Source organism: Eschscholzia californica, unplaced genomic scaffold, assembly GCF_041429995.1.
Source record: "Eschscholzia californica isolate CP2 unplaced genomic scaffold, dmEscCali1.0.p SCAF_2, whole genome shotgun sequence".
Lineage (NCBI taxonomy): Eukaryota > Viridiplantae > Streptophyta > Magnoliopsida > Ranunculales > Papaveraceae > Eschscholzia > Eschscholzia californica.
The window spans coordinates 61,251,194-61,271,877 of NW_028238309.1; the positions used below are offsets into that span (position 1 = coordinate 61,251,194).

Genomic DNA, 20,684 nt, shown 5'->3' on the forward strand with positions numbered 1-20,684 from the left:
TAGGGGGCCAGGCGGGAAGCTGGTCACAAAGTTGGGGGCCATTAGGGAAATAACCCTAAATTTATTCATTTGTGTAACTCCTCCTCTTATATGAATCCCCAGTCTGGATTTGGCTTTCTCTATAAACTAGGTGAATGACTTTTGCTTCGATACTAAATTCTTGGATGAATATGAAAATGGGGGTATCCCCCCTCACAGTTTGTCCGACTTATCCAACAAAGAAAACTAAGAACTGGTACACTGGCCCCGGATAGGCCCTCCAAAATTTTGTCTAAACCTCTCTTAGCTCAGTTTGGACCTATGGACAAAGGAGTACCAACACAACACTGGCTCGAGTCTTGAGACCGACCTGAACTCCAAAGCCCATGGACAAAGGAATCCGAGCGCACTAGCTCAAGTTTTAAAAGTGGCCCAAATTCTAAGGCCCATGATCTGAATTCCGAGGCCCGTGGACGAAGGAATCCAAACGCCTTGGCTCTGAGTATTCAGACTGGCCGGAATTGTAAAGCCCATGGAGAAAGGTCCCATATTCAAACTCTAAGAATGAGGGCGGACCAAATCAATTTTGCAGAGCATGTACAGAAAACCCTAAGGAATCCATGTCACTTATCACATGCTTTCAGTGGATTGTCAATCACAAGAATAAAAACCGACATCCTTATTCGTGAGTCCTACTTTCACAACATCACAGATTAGGCTTAAAACATAGATGATTTAAGACACTTGCAAATTCTTGGCTTTTATAATCTACTTATGGTGTGTTGATTTTAAGTTTGAAATCTAGATTTATTAATCCAAAATCCTAGCAAATCCTAGTCCAATACAAATTTTGGAATTAGGAATTCTTAAGATTGAAGAGCCCTAGGATTCTCGGTAGCCAAATAGACCAAGGATTCTTGAATCCTACCATATTCAACTTTTGATAGGAATCCTGCAACCAAACACACCATTAGTTCTTCTAAAGGAAACAAAGAAACCCAAAAGAGACGTATCCATCCATCTACCCACTTATGTTTCAAAGACCTTAGTTAGACAAATGGAAAACGTAAACACTTCTCATCAATAATATCCACCTCATAAACCAACCCATGTAATATTAGTATTCTTTGCTATCAAAGCTCATTGGTTCAGCGTCTGTCTTCTTCCCAGCAGCAGCTCCCTGCAGACAAACACAATACAACAGAGAACACAACTTAGAACCAACATTTATTTACGTACGCTAACGCATTCAAAGGTTTTCGTTAGCAGCAACTTACGTTTGAATCGACATGGTCTAACTTGCTCAACTTCGAAAATATGTTCCCGTAATACTTGGCGTCCTTGTTTATGGTTCAAAGCAGAACTCGTTTTTCCACTTTGGCAAGAATAACTGTCTCAGGGTACTAAACCTCGATTTTCAAAACTTCAAATTGTGAATGGAAAATTAAAATAGATAGTACTAAACGTATAAATGTCTAGACATATAAATTGATGGGATACCAAAAATGGGTAGCGAATCCTCAGTTGTCAAATGGTGGAAACTACTTCACTAGTTCACTAGAGAAAGGGGTTTCGTAGCGAGCATGAAGATCGATTCTATAATGAAGATGAAAAGCTAAACTGCACGCCTGTCTTCCCATGATCATGCTCATGTTGTTAATCTGCAAACAGCAAGTGAGTTTTTTAGCCATAGTATATCAAACTGTTGAGGAAAGTGAACTTCTTGCAAAATTGAATGTGGGATTATCATAATAGATTACGCATCTCCACACGGAGTAGTTTTGTTGGAACAATGACACCAAGCCCTGCAGAACTTCGGAATGAGTCCTTGAATATCTGACTAGAGAAATCTCGATATGCTAGATCCGATAATTTATTGAGGTTTCCAGCACAAGCAAAAAGATGACCATGGATTCCAGCTTCTCTGAAAACCTTCAATGGGAGATCAAAAGAAAGGTCTGCAAATGCTGTAATGGCAAGGTCTCCGCCAAGTACATCTCTTCCAGGAGAAGCAGTTGAATATTCATCGCCAGGTTTCTCAGGAATTACCCTTCTTGGAGCATCTCCAATGCAACACTCGACTTACAAAACTCAATTTGACACATAGGATTACTTGAGTTTTTGACAAAAAACACTCTCCAATGCAACACTCAACTAGAGTCTCAATATGACTTGGCAACAATAAATATTGAGATACTTGACACATTGGATTAATTGAGTTTTTGTTGAGTGTTGCATTGGAGATGCTCTTGGCTCCGTTGGGCCTAGTCCTCTAGACTTGAACCCCAACAATGTGGTAGGCCCCCCCCCCCCAAGGTGCAAACAGGAGATGAATGGCCCCCTAAGAAAAATCTCTCAGGTATAGGTGATGACTTGTTCCTGAATCCACTACCCCACGGAAAAACAACACCCAAAGAAATCCCAAAGTTGAGTGCTGCTCTATATAAGCCCAAAGGCACAGCGTAACCAAGATCAAACTCCTGATTAGAATAGGATAGATACATTAAGCAATGCTTGTACCACAATACATTAGAGAAATATGACAAAAATCTCAGCTTAAAAACTACAAGATTCTAACAGGTTACCTCATAGAGCACCAATGATATCAAAGAAAATGGTAATGAAGAAATTGGATAGGAGAGACGAGGTTCTTGAAAGCAGACAAACTATAAAAAAAAAAAAAAAAAAAAAAAAAAAAAAAAAAAAAAAACATGAGCAGCACCAGTCAGTGGCGAGCCATAAATTTTTATGTGGGGGCACTTTTTTGTTACAGATAATGAAAGAATTCCAGTATACGAGTAGGCTAGAATCAAAAAAGCAAATTCTCAAAAAAAAATTAGTTATAGTTTAGAAATTTCATGGTAATTTTGACGTACAACAAGCAATCTAGAAAAGATGAAGATAAAGTTTTCTTTCTAATAACATGTTTACTATGAAAAATGTGTAGAAATACAATTTTGAAGTCCAACATACAAGTCATCGGAAAATCAGAAAAAAAAAAAAATAAAAAATAAAAAATTAAGGGGGTTGTTTAGAAAACTCATCGTTTCTACGAGGCCATTTTAATAAATTGGTTAATAAGAACCAATTTTAAGCCAAACATGCCCTTTATAAGGTGTTTTTAATAAGTAGTCTTTGGCAAAACAATGTCTAAGCAAGAACGAATTTGTTCAAAAATTTACAAATTGTTGAGACAAACTAATATTTGTTCAGAATTTACAAAATTGTCGAGAGCAAACCAAAGATTGTTCAGAAATGTTCAAAATTGTTTTTGACGTTGATTTGGGCGGAAAATTTCATTTTGGAGGGGACCTTAGAGAAAGGGGGGCCCAGTGCGATCGCAACACTCGCACCCCCTCACCCACGCCCCTGATACGAACATGTTGACTGTTGACACATGCAATTGCAGTCTTAAGGGAAACCATCTATCATGTCGAACTAGAATAGCGGGTCTCGATGGTTCCTAAATGTCTGGATGGTTCCTAAATGTCTGGATGGTTCCTAAATGAAGGACTATGTGACTGGTCTTAAGAAAATACTTGTCCTGAGCACATGAAAGAAAAATCACAGAGTGATAATGTCCCCTTAAAAACGGTTGTCCATAAAAATTCTAATTTTTCTACTTGTCCACATCGAATAGTTGTCCATTTAAGATTATATATTGTTCACATATAGGTCACCTTGAAAGCTTCCGTTTAGTCCAAACAACAATATATTATATTTTGCTTCAAACAAATTATTTTAATAAAATCTAATACATCTTTAACTGCTTGATTTATCATATCTATCCCCACTTCCGAGATCAATGGTTTTACTGATGCCAAAGTGCAAGGTTTCTTCATGAAAAACGGTCATGGCTCGTCTTTAAGTAGATGCACCGAAGAGCAAAATCATCATGGGCATATAAAGCCTTAATTATTACTTTGATTGCATCTTTGGTGAGATTATACGTAAGAAAGTAAGCCACAACATTTGTATATATATGATCACATGTCGGAGTTGTACTTCGTTAACACAATGTATGATAGAGAAAACTTACATGATCGATTGAAATTGAGTATTGCTATACTCCTTGCTATCAAGAAATAATAAAATTCAAATTTAACCAACTTAGAGACGCCACCTATATGAAGAAAAAAGATACTCTGGTCACTGTTTAAGTGATGAAGAGTGAGAAAACATAAGAGAGAGAAGCTACGTTCGTCTCTTCTCTTCCATATTCTCTCGAAAAGAAATCAACGCCATGCAAGTTCTATACCTGCAGGCAGTCATAGGTGTTCGCAGTAGCTGATGACTGCAATCTACATATAAAACCAAGTGTTCACCTACTACCGTAAACCCATGGAACCAATAGAATTTAATAGGATGATGCACTATGTTTAAAACCCAGGAGATTACATAACAATGGAATGGAGATTTCTAATCAAATTAAAATAACATCCACCCTATTCCCCAAGCAAGTATATATATATATCCTAGGTCTCTCTTATAACATGTTTCAACAAAAAAAAAGGTCTCTCTAATAACATTCTCCAATCAAATTAAAATATCCTGGGTTTCTCTAACATCACTCCATCCTCTTCCCCACTCAAATTAAAATATCACTCCATCCTATTCCCCAAGCAAGCATTCTCTAATAGCATGTGAAGAAAGCTAGCTATTACATAACAGGATATGTATATATATCCTGTTCTTTGTAACACTCAAAACTGAAAGGAATCATAGGCTGCCAATAAGATTTACTCTGGTTTTTGTTTCTTGTCTCTAATTAATAAGAAAAATCAAACAGAAAATCCGCTTCACCTGTACATGATAAGAGGTCTTTTCAGGTATAGGCAAGCGGTGGACTCTCATAATAGTGTGCTTACCTTGTTAGGTTTGGCGAATTAACCACACATGATAGATATGAAAATTAAAAATCTATACGTTTAAAGATGATAAATAAGATTCAAATCCGAATTCTCTCTTCATGTTTACACGGGGATTACATCGATATTTCTACCTTCCCATCTGGTTATACTATAGATTTGCATTGCAGTAAGTGCGGAGAAAAAATAGGATGGATATGTGTAAGTTTTTCGGTCTTACTCATTTAATCTTTATATCAAAATTAAAAAAAAAAAAACATTTTTTCTCAAAATAAAAACAAAACTCAGTTAATCTTCATCATAATTCCACACTACAAGGATGAGTACAGGCCGACTAATGTTGCAATTTTGTCAATAATCTAATTATAATTGCTTTCAACGAAAAAAATTATAATTGTACTTATTGAAAACAAAACTAGACCATTAAACTCGGAAGAAGGGATCTTAGGTATGTTGGGATATGGGGAGAGCAAAATCATCATGAGACATACGAGATTACCACCCTTAATTATTACTTCGATTTCCTATCCCAAAAGCAATAGCCTCTAAATATTTCTTATTTTGTATGTTGCACACTTCCTTTAGTTGTGGCACACTCCCTTTCGTTTTCAGTTCTCACCAACATCTTAACTTACTCATTTACTTCTATTTTGCAACTCATTTAGTAACACATGTCCGGGTTGTACTTTTTTAACGAGACATACGTAAAGTATGATAGAAAAAACTTACATGATCCGTCGGAATTGAACATTTAATGCTTCAAATTTAACCAACTTATGAACCCCACCTGTATAAAAAAAGACACTCACAGCTTAAGTGATGAAGAATGAGAACAACTTCCTTCCCTTCCCTGTTCTCTGGAAAGAAGTCAGCTACGGCCATGCAAGTTCTATACGCTAGTCCTCTTTATTCGGCCAAACCATCTATACAATATACCATTAATTGACACTCCAAACCTAGACCAGCGTTAAACCTATTCATTTGTGAACCCGCAATCCTCGTGACTCTGGATTTCTCAATAAATTATGTGACCTACTTCTGCTTCGACACCAAATTCTTGGGTGAAGATCCTGCAATCTTCATGACTCTGGATTTCTCAATAAACTATGTGACCTACTTCCGCTTCGACAGGGCGAAGATGAAAATGGGGGCATCCCCCTCTTAGGGCATCCCCTCTCACAGTTTGTCGCGCCCCACTAGCTCTCTTAGCTCAGTTTGCTACCTATGGACAAAGGAGTCCCAGCCCACCACTAGCTAGTCATGAGACCGACCTGAATTCCAAGGCCCATGGACAAAGGCATCCGAGTGCACTGGCTTGGGTTTTCAAAGTAGTGGCCCCAATTCTAAAGCCGATAACCTGGATTCCGATGCCCATGGACAAAGGAATCCGTGGGCCCATGACCTGAATTCCGAGGACCATGAGGCCCATGCACAAAGGAATCCAGCGCACTAGAATAGTTGAAGTCTTCAGACGAGGGAGGACCAAACCAATTTTGCAGAGCATCTATATTAAACCCTAAGGACATTCATGTCACTTGTTACATGCTTTCAGTGGATTGTCAATCCCAAGAATAGAAACCCTAATCCATATTTGTATTTTCAAACATTAAAGATTACGCTTAAAACACAGATGATTTAAGAAGACACTTGTAATCTTAACTTTTATAATCTACTTTGCTCTTCTACAGAAAACAAAGAAACCCAAAAGAGATATATCCATCCATATCTATCCACTTTTAGACAAACAGAAAACCTAGACACTTCTCATCAATATCCACCTCATAATCCAAGCCATGTAACATTATCATGCTTTGCTATCAATGCTCATTGGTTCGGCGTCTGACTTCTTCCCAGCAGCAGCTCCCTGCAGATAAACACAATCCAACAGAGAACACAACTTAGAACCAACATTCATATAAGAACACTAACGCGCTGAAGGGTTTTCGACAGCAGCAACTTACGTTTGAATCGACATGGTCTAACTTGCTCAACTTTGAAAATATGTTCCCGTAAAACTTGGCATCCTTCTTGTTGTACTCCTTCACTTTCTCTTTCAATACCTTGTACTCCAGTTTCACTTCCCTGTACCCAACACAGAAAACCAATCACAGGTTTGTACTAATGGCACGACCTTCTGTATATATTGGTGTGAAAAGAATGTAAACCTATTATTCGGATCAATCTCAAGTGCTTTCTTAATATCCAGTTCAGCTAGATCAAAATCAGCCTGGTTGATATATGCTTGTGCCCGCCTATACAACGCTTTTACATTCACACTCTCAATTTCCAACACCTGTTATCAAACATAATGCTCCTTATAATAACCGCTACCTCAATGTACTACGAACTCCTCACAACAGGAAAAAGATGAATATGAAATGGCTGAAGTTAGATTACCTTGGTGCACAGCTTCTCAGCCTCTTTGTAGTTCTTAAGTTTCAGCTTGCAAGCTGCATTATTGAGGTTGCAACTGACCTTCAAAACCTTAGCCTGTTTTTTCTCTTCCTCGCTGAAAGAAGACTCGTAGTCAATGAACTTAGCGGCCTAGTTACAATAACAAATTACCAAGATCAGTGGAAAGATCAGAAACATCAGATAAACTTCTTTCGATTCGACTATTGAACAGACATGTTACCTTTTCGTATCTCTTCGAGGCTCTGGCATATTTACCTGCTTTGAACAAAATGTTACCTTCTTCCTTCTTTGTCCCAGCAGCTTCAATCTTCTCTTGATTGTTCATGTCCCAAGACTCTTTATCCTGCAGATCAAATAAATATCCTTAGCACTTCTTAGGTAAATAGAATTTGGTCACTTGGGGCTCTTAGTGCAAAATGAGTGACTGAAGTATGAACGCATGCCCACCTTAACAAAAGATACAAGTTCGACTTCGTAATTCACAGTTGAGCCAGGAGGTACAATAGCTAGTTCTTGCTGGGTCTCTGAAGAACCAAAGGCATACTCTGGAGCAATTGTTATCAATGCAACCTCACCCTTTTTCATTGTCATAACAGCTTTATCTAGTCCTTCGATAACTTGTTCTTCGTCTGTCTTGAACTCGAATTCTTCCTCATCATGACCCTTCTTCAAGAATATTGTTCCATCTTGCAACTTACCAGTTAATTTCACTGCATTATAAGATATGATGTTAAATGACAATACCTTTCTTCAACCTCCAGGATAAATCAATAACAAACAAGATCACTAATTCACTATAGTTACCTTTGACTACAGATCCATCATTAGGGCGCTCATATCCCTCCCCTTCTTTAATGATATTCTTGATGACCTTTTCGCCAACTACCTCCGATACAATCTTCCATGAGATCAGCTCAAGAGTTATCAGAAGTACAGCATTTGGTGGAACAGCTCCTTCTCCACCAGAAGCTGGCCTACCCTTCTCCCCAAATCCATCTATAAACACACAATTAAGATCAGAACATCGGAGACCCGATTCGCTAGCACATGTTTAAAGCAAGGTATTTTTTGGTAAAAATTTCGTTAGGTAGGTATGGAAATGGAAATATTTCAGTTATTTCGACTAAAATATTTTGATTTTTTTCTTGACAAGGCATTAAGAGAAACTGAGTAAATTTTCGGTTTGATCGGTAGGCATGGAAATGGAAAATTGCAGTCACTTCGAGCAAAATATTTCAAAATTTAATTCCTTGGTTTGAAGACCTAATTAGAAAGAAAAAACTTACATTGTGACTTGACAGTTAGAAGAACCTTTTCCTTTTTCTTCATAGTTTTGACAGCCTTTGCCAAAGCAGGACAGAAATAACCTGTTCACAAGTAAAGAACCCCCCCAATTAGGAATTTGATCAAGTCTGATAAAGAAAAAAAAAAGCAGTATTTCACCAGCGATAACCTATCAGACATACCATCCTTCACAGTGAATTCAATTCCATCAGATTGGGACACAATACTTCCATCTTCTAATCGAGCTTCGTACTTAACTGTTTTGACAGAAAAAAAAACAAAGAGAATTATCAATCCAGTGACCAATATTTCAAACACTAATTCATCCATAAATTGGTAATGGTAAGAACATACCAAACACTTCATCAAGATCTTTAGGATTTTCCCATTTCTCTCCTTCAGTAAGAATCTTCTTGAAAATTCCTCCATCTTTGCAAATGTCTTTCACACTAGACCAGGAGAGAAGCTCGACGTCGAACTGGAGAGTGGCATTGGGTGGAATAGTTGGTGGAGAACCAGACTCACCATAAGCCAACTCTGCAGGAATGGTGAAGATTGCATTCTCTCCTTTCTTCATGGTCTTAATACCAAGATCCCATCCTTTGATAACTTGGCCTGTCGCAACAAGAGAAGATTAATGCCAAAATACAAAATCTCCAAATTTTTAAGAAGTTGGAAAGCTAAAACCCAAATTAACAGTCTTTGAGAAGAGAAATCAAACACATTTATGAAGCTATGTAAACCCTCAATATCATGATCCATATGAAATCAATTTGCTACTCTAATCATCTAGGAGAAAAACCCATGCTCCAAACATCTATAAAAAGGGTTTCTAGATATAGAAACTAGTAAAGATGATGAAATTAAAAATCATACCTTGACCAAGCTTGAACTTAAATGGGGTTCCTCTGTCACGGCTGGAATCAAATTGAGTCCCATCAAGCAAAGTGCCAGTATAATGAACTGCAAAATTAAAATCAACCATGAAAAAAAATTAACAAACCCATTAACGTAATTGTACAGAAAAGTTGATTAAAAGAGACAGATTCATAAAATACCTTCAACTTCATCGCCGTTGTCAGGAGTTTCATAACCCTGACCTTCCTTAAGAAGTTTCTTCTTCAACCCTTGATTCCCTATCTCTTTTTCTTCTCCTACCTTTAGTAAAGGGCTCTCATCTGGAAAATCAAAGTCTTCTTCCATGCCTTCAGCTGCTGGGATATCAAAGTCCTCGTCCATGGCGGATGCTAATCGAAATCAAAGATGTGAAAGAAATAAAGAAAGAGTTTCTTCAGAGAGAGGATTAATGTGGACAGTTCTGATTGGAAACAACGCGAGATGAATTTGCAGGTTGAAAGAGAGAGTGACGGATTTATATGGGGGGAGAAAACAAGGAGATTGGGGGGTGAGTTTGTTCTAGAGAGTTCCTCAGTGTTGAAAGGGTTTTGGAGATCAGAGAGGGAGAGAGTACTCTTATTGAAGGGTCAAGATGGTTCTAGAGACATCCTTCCCAAATAGGATTGAGATGTAGATTATTTTATTCCATTTGGGTTAATTTAGTTAAGGCCCCCAATTTTAGACAAACTCATCCTTTCGGATTCCATAAGTGTCGGACCGGTCGATTTGGCCCTCCAAGAACGGAAAAAAAAAAAAAAAACAATTATTTTCAACAATACCGAAACAAAAATGTAATTAATTTAAAAAAAACCTTCATGCATTTAAATTCACCTCATCACTCCTTTTCTACTCAATTTCATCGCTTTTTTCCACAATTTCATACCTTCCTCTATCTTCTTCTTCTCTTCGCCCTCTCTATTCTCTGGCAAAGGGGGTGGTCTGGTTCACCAAACGACCTTCACGTTCTGGCATCCAGATTGTGATCGTTCTGGTTCACCAGACTACCAACAACGAGGATTCGTCTTCTTCGTTGGAGAGAGTAAAGAGAGAAAATAAATAAAAAGAAAAGAAACGAGAAATAATTTGTTACTTTTTTATGTTTTGAAGGTCGTAGAAAAAAGTGGTTGATCGACGACCTTTTATCAAAAAAGATGGTGAAGATTAGAGATAGAAAGATGGAATAGACATATGACAAACACCCACCTGCGAGCTTCGATTGGGAAATGAAGCCTTAAGGATTCACATCCAATGCCTACTAGCGCACCATGCCTATCAAATGGATGCACTTTATGTGTGTAGCGCATGAGCTTCGTCCAAACAAAAAACAACAAGCCAAAATGATTTACATCTAAAGATGGTTGACGTGCTTTGTTCTCGACTCCCATCAATCGGCTACAATTTTAATATGCGTAGTCCACCAGCTTCATTCGAACAAAGACTGCGGAATCTAGCTAGCTCCCATCCAAAAAGGTAGCTTGTTCGTTGCTGGGCTCACTAACGTAACACCATCTTAGTAGTTACAAGAGTCATGCTATAATGTATTTCTCATGTAGTGCCTATAAGCTTATCTTGAAGCCTCCAAACCACCTCGAAGTAGTGGTTTGGTCTTCCATACGATAATTACTTACTAAAGTTTTGTAAGACCAGCTTATCTTTATTAAATGACAATTCTCTGAACCACTACATAGACAGGGTGATGAGACATGAAAATGTCCCATTTGAGTCTCTTGAATTGGATGAGTTAGTCTATCTAGGGCAAGTTACTCTCATGAATTACCTCTTTTTCTACTCAGGTACCTTTTTCAGAGTTATGTGTGCAAAACGGATAAAAGTCGGAGAAATGCAAACTAGGGGTATTTTGGTAATTTGTTGATTCTGAATTCAAGGTCAAGAATGATGCTCGGATGAAAGTAGAGTTCAAGACGGACCCGTAGGCGAAAGCGGAAGTCGAATCGGAGTCCGGATGAGAAAGATAGTCTAAGTCAAAGTTTTGGTCAAAGTCATTAGCTTCAGAGACACGTGGCGCGCAAGGGACTGATCATCTCCCGAGAGCTAGAGTAACAGAGAGAGAGAGTAGTTTAGAGAGGGAGAGAGATTGATTTGGTTGGCTTTATCTCTTATATAAGAAGACAGAAAACAGAGTGAAGGATTATCTCATCTTTTGGGGGCTGAAATTATCAATTAAAAATTTTGTTCTTCTTCCTTCTCTAGGAGCTTCAAGAAAATTATAAAGAGAAGAGAAGGAGAAGAACAGAATATACATTTTTCAGAGAAGAAAATCTTGTAGAGAGAGAGAGTGGAATTTATAAAGAACAGAGACCATTGTTCTTCACCATTATTATCTATCTTCTTCTTCTGTTTTCCTTTTTGTGAGAGAGAGATAAAACAGAGTGGAAATAGAGAGAATTGTAGAGAGGATTATTTTCTGTTTTTCATCTAATATAATCATGATTTGTTGGTGTTAGTCTTCTGGTTTTGAAATAAAATAAAGGAGAACCAGTAGAGAGAGAAATTGTGTTGAAGAAGAAGACACTGTTTGGATTAAGACCTTTGCTGGAAAATCATTTTCTCCAGGGGAGTGTTTGGTTCACAGAAGGAAAATATTTTCCTGCGATAAAAAAGTTTAGTTATTCTTCTCCTCTTTCTCTCCTATTTAATTTTAATTTTGATCATGATTAGCTAAGACTCTCCATCTAGGGTTTTACGATGAAACCCATTTTTGATCTTTTAGAGATATAATTTTTATTGATTAACTCTTGATTAATGCTTCATAGTTTAATTCGTTTTAGTTTGATAAATAGACTTTCTTTTCACTATTTATACTTTTCGATTTGATGCATCGTGCTTATGTTAAATCATTTGACGGTTCATACTTATTAATTGATAAATAGTAGTTTAGAGATTTATTTATTTAAAATAAAATGATTACATTGTCATGTTTTATTCGGTTTTAACGAAAACATCTCCCGGAATTAGGATAGTTCATTATCCGAAATTCTGAGTTATAAAAAAGAGAATTAACCATTTTAAGTATTTGTTTCTAAAAGTGATTTTATGTGGTGGAATCCTAAACCCTAGACTCCTCTCCCCATTTGAGTTCATTTTCATTCCCGTAATTTTATTTTAAAAACCAAAAACCAAATCATTTTACAATCTTATTACTTCCTAATTTTAGAATAGGTTTAACTAGTCTCTGAGGAACGAACCGGCCTTACCGGAATTATTACTTGACGCCCGTATACTTGCGGGTGGTGACCTATTTAGGGTAACCTTATCATTTGAGTTCATTTTCATTCCCGTAATTTTATTTTAAAAACCAAAAACCAAATCATTTTACAATCTTATTACTTCCTAATTTTAGAATAGGTTTAACTAGTCTCTGAGGAACGAACCGGCCTTACCGGAATTATTACTTGACGCCCGTATACTTGCGGGTGGTGACCTATTTAGGTGTAACAGAAAGTTGAATAAGAAATTGTGTTTGATATTTATAGTTTTCTTTTACTTCTTCATTATTTTCTCTGATCCTTTCGGATATAGTAGAGAGAGAGAGAGAGTGATTTAAGAAGAAAGAAACAGAAGTGAGAAAACAGTTAGAGAGAGAAAAGAAGATCTCTTCTCACGGATTAACAGAGAAAACAGGTTAAGAGAGAGAGAAGGAAACATCTCGGCCATTAAAACACTGTACAACCGAGAGCTAGAGAGAGAGTTGATTATTTTCTGTTTTTGTTTCTCTTTCTTCTTCTAATCATTCTCTTTGTGAGAGAGAGAAGGTCAGATTGAAAGAGAGCTAGAGAGAGACAGGAAGAAAAGGAGGTTTTAGAAAGAAAGGGAGGAGCTCGGCCATTAACAGTGAGAAATCGAGAGCTAGAGAGAGAAAGTGAGAGAAAGAGTTTTCTTTTCTGTTTTCTTTTAATTCTTCTTCTTTATTCTTCTCTTAGTGACAGAGGGAGGTTTATATTGAAATAAGAGAGAGAGAAAGCTATTGTTTGTAGAGAGAGAAAGAGGTTTATAAACTCCATTAATTTCATCTTTTTCTTCTTCTTTCTTTATCATATTCGGTTATAAAGATTAAGAGAGAGTTTCTGTGTTCATTAGAGAGAGAAAGAGAGAAGATTGAAAGAGAAAGAAAGAGAAAACAGAGAAGGAAAGAGTAAAACCAGGGAAGGAAAATTATTTTCTCACCTGGAAATCGTTTCCGGGAAGACGAGAAAATAATTTTCCCTAAGGTTCTGTTTGGCTGCGCAGAAGGAAAAAAAGGCGAAAAAAGGTGTTTTCTTCTCCGATTCCTTTCCTTTCTTTAGTGTTATTCTTTTCCTTCTCTTTAATCATTATAATACTCTCATCTATCATGAGTAACTAACTTTCCCGATCTAGGATTAAGGTTAAGCTTTAGTTTTATCTGATTTTCTGACTTAATCTCTTTTAAGTACTTAAATATTTTGATTTCTTCGCGTATCTTTTACGATAACCCCTTTCATTAGTTATACTTATGTTTGATGGTTCATATTTAGGCTTTAGGTCTTTAATGTATCATGCTTACGTTTGATATCTAATAGTTAGAGTACCCGTGATTTTATGTACCGAAATTGAAAGTTTTAAAGTAAGTGTCCTGAAAAGTAAAGATCATCCGAGGTTGGTTATTCTTCCTTGAGTTATAAAAGAATAAAATCTAAATTGCATAAGTCAGATGTCATATTTGCTAAAGTGGATCCTGAAACCCTAGATTCTCCCTTCTCATAGATTCCCTTTATCTGAATATCAACTTTAGTATTATTTAATTTTTAATTGCTATTTATCTTTTTATTATTTGAAAAAAAATATTACCAATCAAACCACTATTTTGAAGACATAATAGTTTTAAGATTAGAATTGAAATTTGACTTAGTCTCTGAGGAACGAACCGGTCTTACCGGAATTTTACAACTTGACACCCGTGCACTTGCGGGTGTGGACCTATTTAGGAAACTTTCTAGGCTCATCAAGTTTTTGGCGCCGCTGCCGGGGACTATGTTTTAAATTTATTCTAATTTTGGAAAGTTTTTATTTTTGGTAAGTTTTGAATTTTGGATACTTTGACTTGCTTCTCTATTTTTGGTGTGCAGAACACTAAGGAGCTGAAGAGGAGGCGCAACAAGGAGGAGGACCTCAAAAGAAGAAATTTACTGTTTTTATTTTTTTGTATTTATTTTGGTGAGGAGAGACTTAGACTTTTTAGTACTTTCTTTTGTTTTGACCCTAAATTGGAGGGCTTTTATAAATTGTAACCGAAAATCCAACGAAGCCTCGGGTTCGAACACTTGAGGGAAGAGTGGCCCGGGTCGTCTACAAAGGTCGTCGCCCGTCTTGAACGGGAGGTAATTTTTCTAATCACCCACGAATCCCCTGTTAGTGGGTACTTTTTATAAGATCTTATTAGTGCTTCCTCGGTTTTCGTGTTAAAAAAAAAAAGACCAATAAAAAGGAATCGAGTGTAGTTTTTGCAAGTGTCAATTCCCATCTTGTGATCGTGCCTGATCATCATGGCGCATTTTTCTAATGGTTGGACGTACCCTGTTGATGATGATGACCTTGATCTAAAGGGACCCGTCATCAACCGAACTGATATAACCTTAAGAGAATACCAACAGTTGCGTAAAGACTGGCTTAACCAACGTGGTACGACTCTAAGAGATTGTCAACGACTTAACGAGGGGAATAGGCTAGTTGAGCCTAACCGAATTGGTATGACCCTAGGAGAGTACCAACAGATGTGTAGAGACGAGCCTAACCGACCGGGTATGACATTTCAGGATTATAAACGAATGTCTAGAAACAGTCCGATTAGTGAGTGGAGTAGACCATATGAGCCTGATCGATCTCATATGACATTAGGAGATTATCAGCAAATGTGTAGAGATGGTCCGATTAGCGATGGATATGGTCCGACGCCAAATATATATGAGAGACCTTATAGTCCACACTATTCTGAGACCAATGACTTTAGAGACAGGTATGATCCTAATATGTACGGTGAGAGTTTTTATCAAGAGTCTTCATTTAATTACACTAGTGAGCCTTATTATGAGGAGACTCTTGAAGATAGATCTCGATCAGAGTCCGAGAGTCGTCTTATTGAGATTATGTCACAATTTACGACTCAAATGCAGCAGGATACTGAGTCCTTGGCTCAACAGATGAAAATGTTTAAGTCACAGTTATTCGCCGACGAGGAAGGGGGTTCACCACCCCAAACTCAGGAAGGTACTAGGTACGATGACGAGGTTAATACGTCTAACCCTAGTACTAAGTTAAATGTCGATGAATTTACTGATAATATCCTAGAGCCTGAAAGGTCTGATGACCTTGTTGTCTTGCTTCCTCCACCTATGTCATCTCACCATGATAGGACTGTATTAGACGTTGATATCCAGAATGACGGCGCTATGAGCAAGTTTGGGAATGACACTATTCTGAACTTTCCGACATTTGAGATTTGTAAGGAGTCAGCCTTAGATGAAATTCTAGGAAGGCATGATATTATGAATGACTGCGAGACTCCAGATGTATTTGAGGACATTGATGACAGTAGAGACATGTTAGATAGTTTGTCAGACTGTTTACCTAAGGAAACCATGGACCTTGACTTGGTCCCCGAGCCTGTTGCCTTACCCTTAGAGTCTAGTTTGACCGTTCACATGATCTCAGACTCGGTTGTTGACCCCTTTTGGGACACTTCAGATGTCTCCTCGGGAACGTCTATGGAAGTAGTGGATATTCTATCCACTAAGCTTGCAGATGACTTTCTGCCTTCGACGGATATATTGACCCTTCATTGTTATGTCGATCCTTTTGATGACTTTCTAGTCATTGGTCCAAGTATTTATAGTTACTTAGTGGACTGTGCATCCACTAAGTTTGGGGATTGCCCCTCATCTTTAATAGTCTCACATGCACTCTCTGCAATTCACAAAAATGTGAGACTATCGTTTACTGAAAAATTTGTGTTTTGGGTGGACCCACAGATGTATCGAATATTGGTTTACAGTTAATCACATATCTGTAATCCAGTAGGTTAATCCTTTTTATTTTTTCGAATCATCTGTTTCGTCTGGCTGAAGACGTTAAACTTAGCGCTTTCTGGGAGGCAACCCACGCTTAGGACTTCCGAATCAGGTAATATCTCTCCCTTCATCCTGTTATTTTTGCATAGTCTTCAGAACATTGAGGACAATGTTCGGTTTAAGTTTGGGGATAGGGGATTGAAATTTTTGCTACGTCCTTATTTCAAAAATTCAAAAGGGTTTAAAATTTTTCAAAACTTTAAATTTTTGGATTGAAAATGTGAGTCTAGTTGTTTTTGCTTGTTAATGGTCATAGAGTCTAGTTGGTTGTACTACACTTTTGCTAAAGGTTTTTCCACGAATTTCGAGTCTTGAGGTTGTCTGTGCACTAGCCATGTGAGTGTTAGATAGGTGAAGAGTAGACTTTTCTGAGAGAACTTAATCGATCATTAGTGGAGACTTAACCCATGTGAGATTCTGAGCCTTTCTTGTTGTTTTGAGTGATCTCTTCTGAGCTAATTCTGAGTAGAATGAAGAGCTACTCAACCTCGCAATAGTGAAAGAAGAACTCATTTGATCTCTTGAGTTCAAATTTTACAACCACTAGGGATGTCATCAGGAAGTAAACCTTTCTCTTGTAGTCTGAGAAACTTGAAAGCAATGTCAACTAGAGGAAAATAGATCTCATCCATCATTTAGAGCCCTGAGAATAAGACATGAAGCAAAGTGGAGAAAATTATACCTAAGGAAATTGTTGAGAAAGTAAGATGTGTATTTTGAGTTGTATTACCAAAAAAAAAAAAAAAAAAAAAACGAAAAAGAAAAAGAAAAAAATGTTTATGTAGTTTTGTTTAAGTGTTTATCCCTTGAAGTAGTTTTTGAAGATTTGAAGACGTCGAGTTCTCAGGAGTTCTAGTGACATCATCATTATAGTCTATTAACCTCTAGGAAGCATTGTTAGATAGTTGATCAGGTGAGAAGAGTTGGTTAGCTTCCCCATTCCGTATTAGTGGTTGTTTCCTTTCTATGAGATCAATCGTTTACCAAAAAAAATTCAGTCCGTCTTTTGTAATGTGTTGAGTTTTCCTTCATACTCATACTCGCACATTGAGCGAACCATTTCTGAGGAACTTAAATTTTTGAGTGTATGACCGTGAGGCAGTAGTCGAGGCGAAATGTATTGAGAAGGTAACCGAGGTCTTGTCTGTTTGGAACCGAAATGATACTCATATTGGCTGGTCATGTGCACTTTAGGTTTTGATTACTAGTGAAGGGATTTTTAGCGTCTGTATGGTTTGGTCGACTTGGGCTTCATTTCTATTAACTTCCGAAAATCTACCGGATAAATATTTTTAGTCCATGTCATATTTAGACCCTTCTGCATTTTTGAAATTTTTGAATTTTGTGGGTATATTCACTGCAAACCCTCACGAGACAAAACTCGTCCTCTAGGGTAACCTAGAGGTTTAACGGCTTGTTGCACGTGCTAAGTGCAATCGTGATTCCCTACGAAAGTGGTGAATTAGGTTTAGTTTTATTTTTCTGTTTTGCTCGAGGACTAGCAAAATCTAAGTTTGGGGATGTTTGATGAGACATGAAAATGTCCCATTTGAGTCTCTTGAATTGGATGAGTTAGTCTATCTAGGGCAAGTTACTCTCATGAATTACCTCTTTTTCTACTCAGGTACCTTTTTCAGAGTTATGTGTGCAAAACGGATAAAAGTCGGAGAAATGCAAACTAGGGGTATTTTGGTAATTTGTTGATTCTGAATTCAAGGTCAAGAATGATGCTCGGATGAAAGTAGAGTTCAAGACGGACCCGTAGGCGAAAGCGGAAGTCGAATCGGAGTCCGGATGAGAAAGATAGTCTAAGTCAAAGTTTTGGTCAAAGTCATTAGCTTCAGAGACACGTGGCGCGCAAGGGACTGATCATCTCCCGAGAGCTAGAGTAACAGAGAGAGAGAGTAGTTTAGAGAGGGAGAGAGATTGATTTGGTTGGCTTTATCTCTTATATAAGAAGACAGAAAACAGAGTGAAGGATTATCTCATCTTTTGGGGGCTGAAATTATCAATTAAAAATTTTGTTCTTCTTCCTTCTCTAGGAGCTTCAAGAAAATTATAAAGAGAAGAGAAGGAGAAGAACAGAATATACATTTTTCAGAGAAGAAAATCTTGTAGAGAGAGAGAGTGGAATTTATAAAGAACAGAGACCATTGTTCTTCACCATTATTATCTATCTTCTTCTTCTGTTTTCCTTTTTTGTGAGAGAGAGATAAAACAGAGTGGAAATAGAGAGAATTGTAGAGAGGATTATTTTCTGTTTTTCATCTAATATAATCATGATTTGTTGGTGTTAGTCTTCTGGTTTTGAAATAAAATAAAGGAGAACCAGTAGAGAGAGAAATTGTGTTGAAGAAGAAGACACTGTTTGGATTAAGACCTTTGCTGGAAAATCATTTTCTCCAGGGGAGTGTTTGGTTCACAGAAGGAAAATATTTTCCTGCGATAAAAAAGTTTAGTTATTCTTCTCCTCTTTCTCTCCTATTTAATTTTAATTTTGATCATGATTAGCTAAGACTCTCCATCTAGGGTTTTACGATGAAACCCATTTTTGATCTTTTAGAGATATAATTTTTATTGATTAACTCTTGATTAATGCTTCATAGTTTAATTCGTTTTAGTTTGATAAATAGACTTTCTTTTCACTATTTATACTTTTCGATTTGATGCATCGTGCTTATGTTAAATCATTTGACGGTTCATACTTATTAATTGATAAATAGTAGTTTAGAGATTTATTTATTTAAAATAAAATGATTACATTGTCATGTTTTATTCGGTTTTAACGAAAACATCTCCCGGAATTAGGATAGTTCATTATCCGAAATTCTGAGTTATAAAAAAGAGAATTAACCATTTTAAGTATTTGTTTCTAAAAGTGATTTTATGTGGTGGAATCCTAAACCCTAGACTCCTCTCCCCATTTGAGTTCATTTTCATTCCCGTAATTTTATTTTAAAAACCAAAAACCAAATCATTTTACAATCTTATTACTTCCTAATTTTAGAATAGGTTTAACTAGTCTCTGAGGAACGAACCGGCCTTACCGGAATTATTACTTGACGCCCGTATACTTGCGGGTGGTGACCTATTTAGGGTAACCTTTTAGGCCCATCACAGGGTTACTCTACAAAACATCTCATTCAATCTCTGATTGTTCCCATTTCACACTTGAGCACTATAATCCTCACAACTCTTTCACTCTCAAATGCGCACAAGCTCTCTCACTCTACAAACCCTCAACCTCTCATTTTTCCCCTCCCTTCCATATTTTCTTCCTATTAGCATTTTCCTCTACCTATATGGACCTCTGGGCAAAGTTTTTTACTAACTCTTAAAAAAGACAAATCTTCTATATGACTCTTTCATATGGCGAAGACTCTATCCAAAGTTTGTAGAACACGAGGCCTCCAAACAACGTACTATAAGTTTTTGTTGAATCGTGATAGAGCTCAACCTTAACTATTGTGTGTGACCAAAAACTACACCTGGGCCCTCGACGGTAAAATGTCCATCGAGACGTCAAGCCCAACCCGGCTCGCTTGTCCTTGTTTGGGCCCGGCCCAGAAGTCTCTTAATGGGCACTCGTCCTAGACCCTAAAACTCGTGTCAAGGCCCAATCACGTGTAAAGAGTTTCCACGTGCACAAAGCTCCACACGCCCGAATCTCCACACGTCTGGCGCTCGACACGTCTATATCTCCACATACCACATGTAAGAGATTACTTAATGAAGAGATCCTCTACAAGTCAAATATATCCATAATGACAAAGATATCAGACTTGGTCATCGTAACTCCAACAACGAATATTCCCCCATTAATGAAAGGCATAACATGGTAACATCTCACATAAATAATGAGACCATGTACATGCACGGTGAGAGTCATTACCAGAGAACATGCACAACCGTTGTGCATGTACAACTCGTGCACACGTCAACACATCCCAGGTATCTTGCCATGCATTTACTCTGTAACGGTCAAGCCTTTACTCCCCCCAACAGATCACTCCTCAAGCCTATATAAAGAGGAGCACTTTCATTTCTCAATCACCGAAAGCAGAGCAAAACAACTCATACTACTTCTTCTTCTCCACTCGCTCTCTGTTCTTCGACTGTCCTTGAGACATTTTGCATA

The 20,684-nt window shown here is 37.4% G+C and overlaps 1 protein-coding gene and 1 long non-coding RNA gene across 2 annotated transcripts; both read right to left on the reverse strand.

Moving 5' to 3' along the window:
* Positions 1-1,013: 1,013 nt before the first annotated feature.
* On the reverse strand, positions 1,014-1,325 carry LOC147559908 (uncharacterized). Its single transcript, XR_015234681.1, has 2 exons — positions 1,257-1,325; positions 1,014-1,159 (listed from the first exon to the last, which is right to left on the reverse strand). It is a non-coding gene; the product is annotated as an uncharacterized LOC147559908 (long non-coding RNA).
* A 5,156-nt stretch (positions 1,326-6,481) lies between these two features.
* Positions 6,482-10,083, reverse strand: LOC147559909 (peptidyl-prolyl cis-trans isomerase FKBP62-like). Its single transcript, XM_086661865.1, has 12 exons — positions 9,605-10,083; positions 9,423-9,509; positions 8,901-9,161; positions 8,729-8,803; positions 8,549-8,629; positions 8,067-8,258; positions 7,710-7,972; positions 7,483-7,605; positions 7,245-7,391; positions 7,013-7,140; positions 6,809-6,929; positions 6,482-6,711 (listed from the first exon to the last, which is right to left on the reverse strand). Exons 1-12 carry the CDS (start codon positions 9,783-9,785, stop codon positions 6,652-6,654), a joined length of 1,719 nt encoding a protein of 572 aa, XP_086517991.1. The 5' UTR covers positions 9,786-10,083; the 3' UTR covers positions 6,482-6,651.
* Positions 10,084-20,684: the final 10,601 nt, after the last annotated feature.

Bases quoted from the DNA above. Each gene is read 5' to 3' on its own strand.
- LOC147559909 (XM_086661865.1), bottom strand. From the start codon at position 9,785: ATGGACGAGGACTTTGATATCCCAGCAGCTGAAGGCATGGAAGAAGAC. The intron at 9,510-9,604 runs GTATTTTATGAA...TTAATTTTGCAG, and splicing joins CAACGGCGATGAAGTTGAAG to TTCATTATACTGGCACTTTG. The intron at 8,804-8,900 runs GTATGTTCTTAC...CTGTCAAAACAG, and splicing joins AGATCTTGATGAAGTGTTTG to TTAAGTACGAAGCTCGATTA.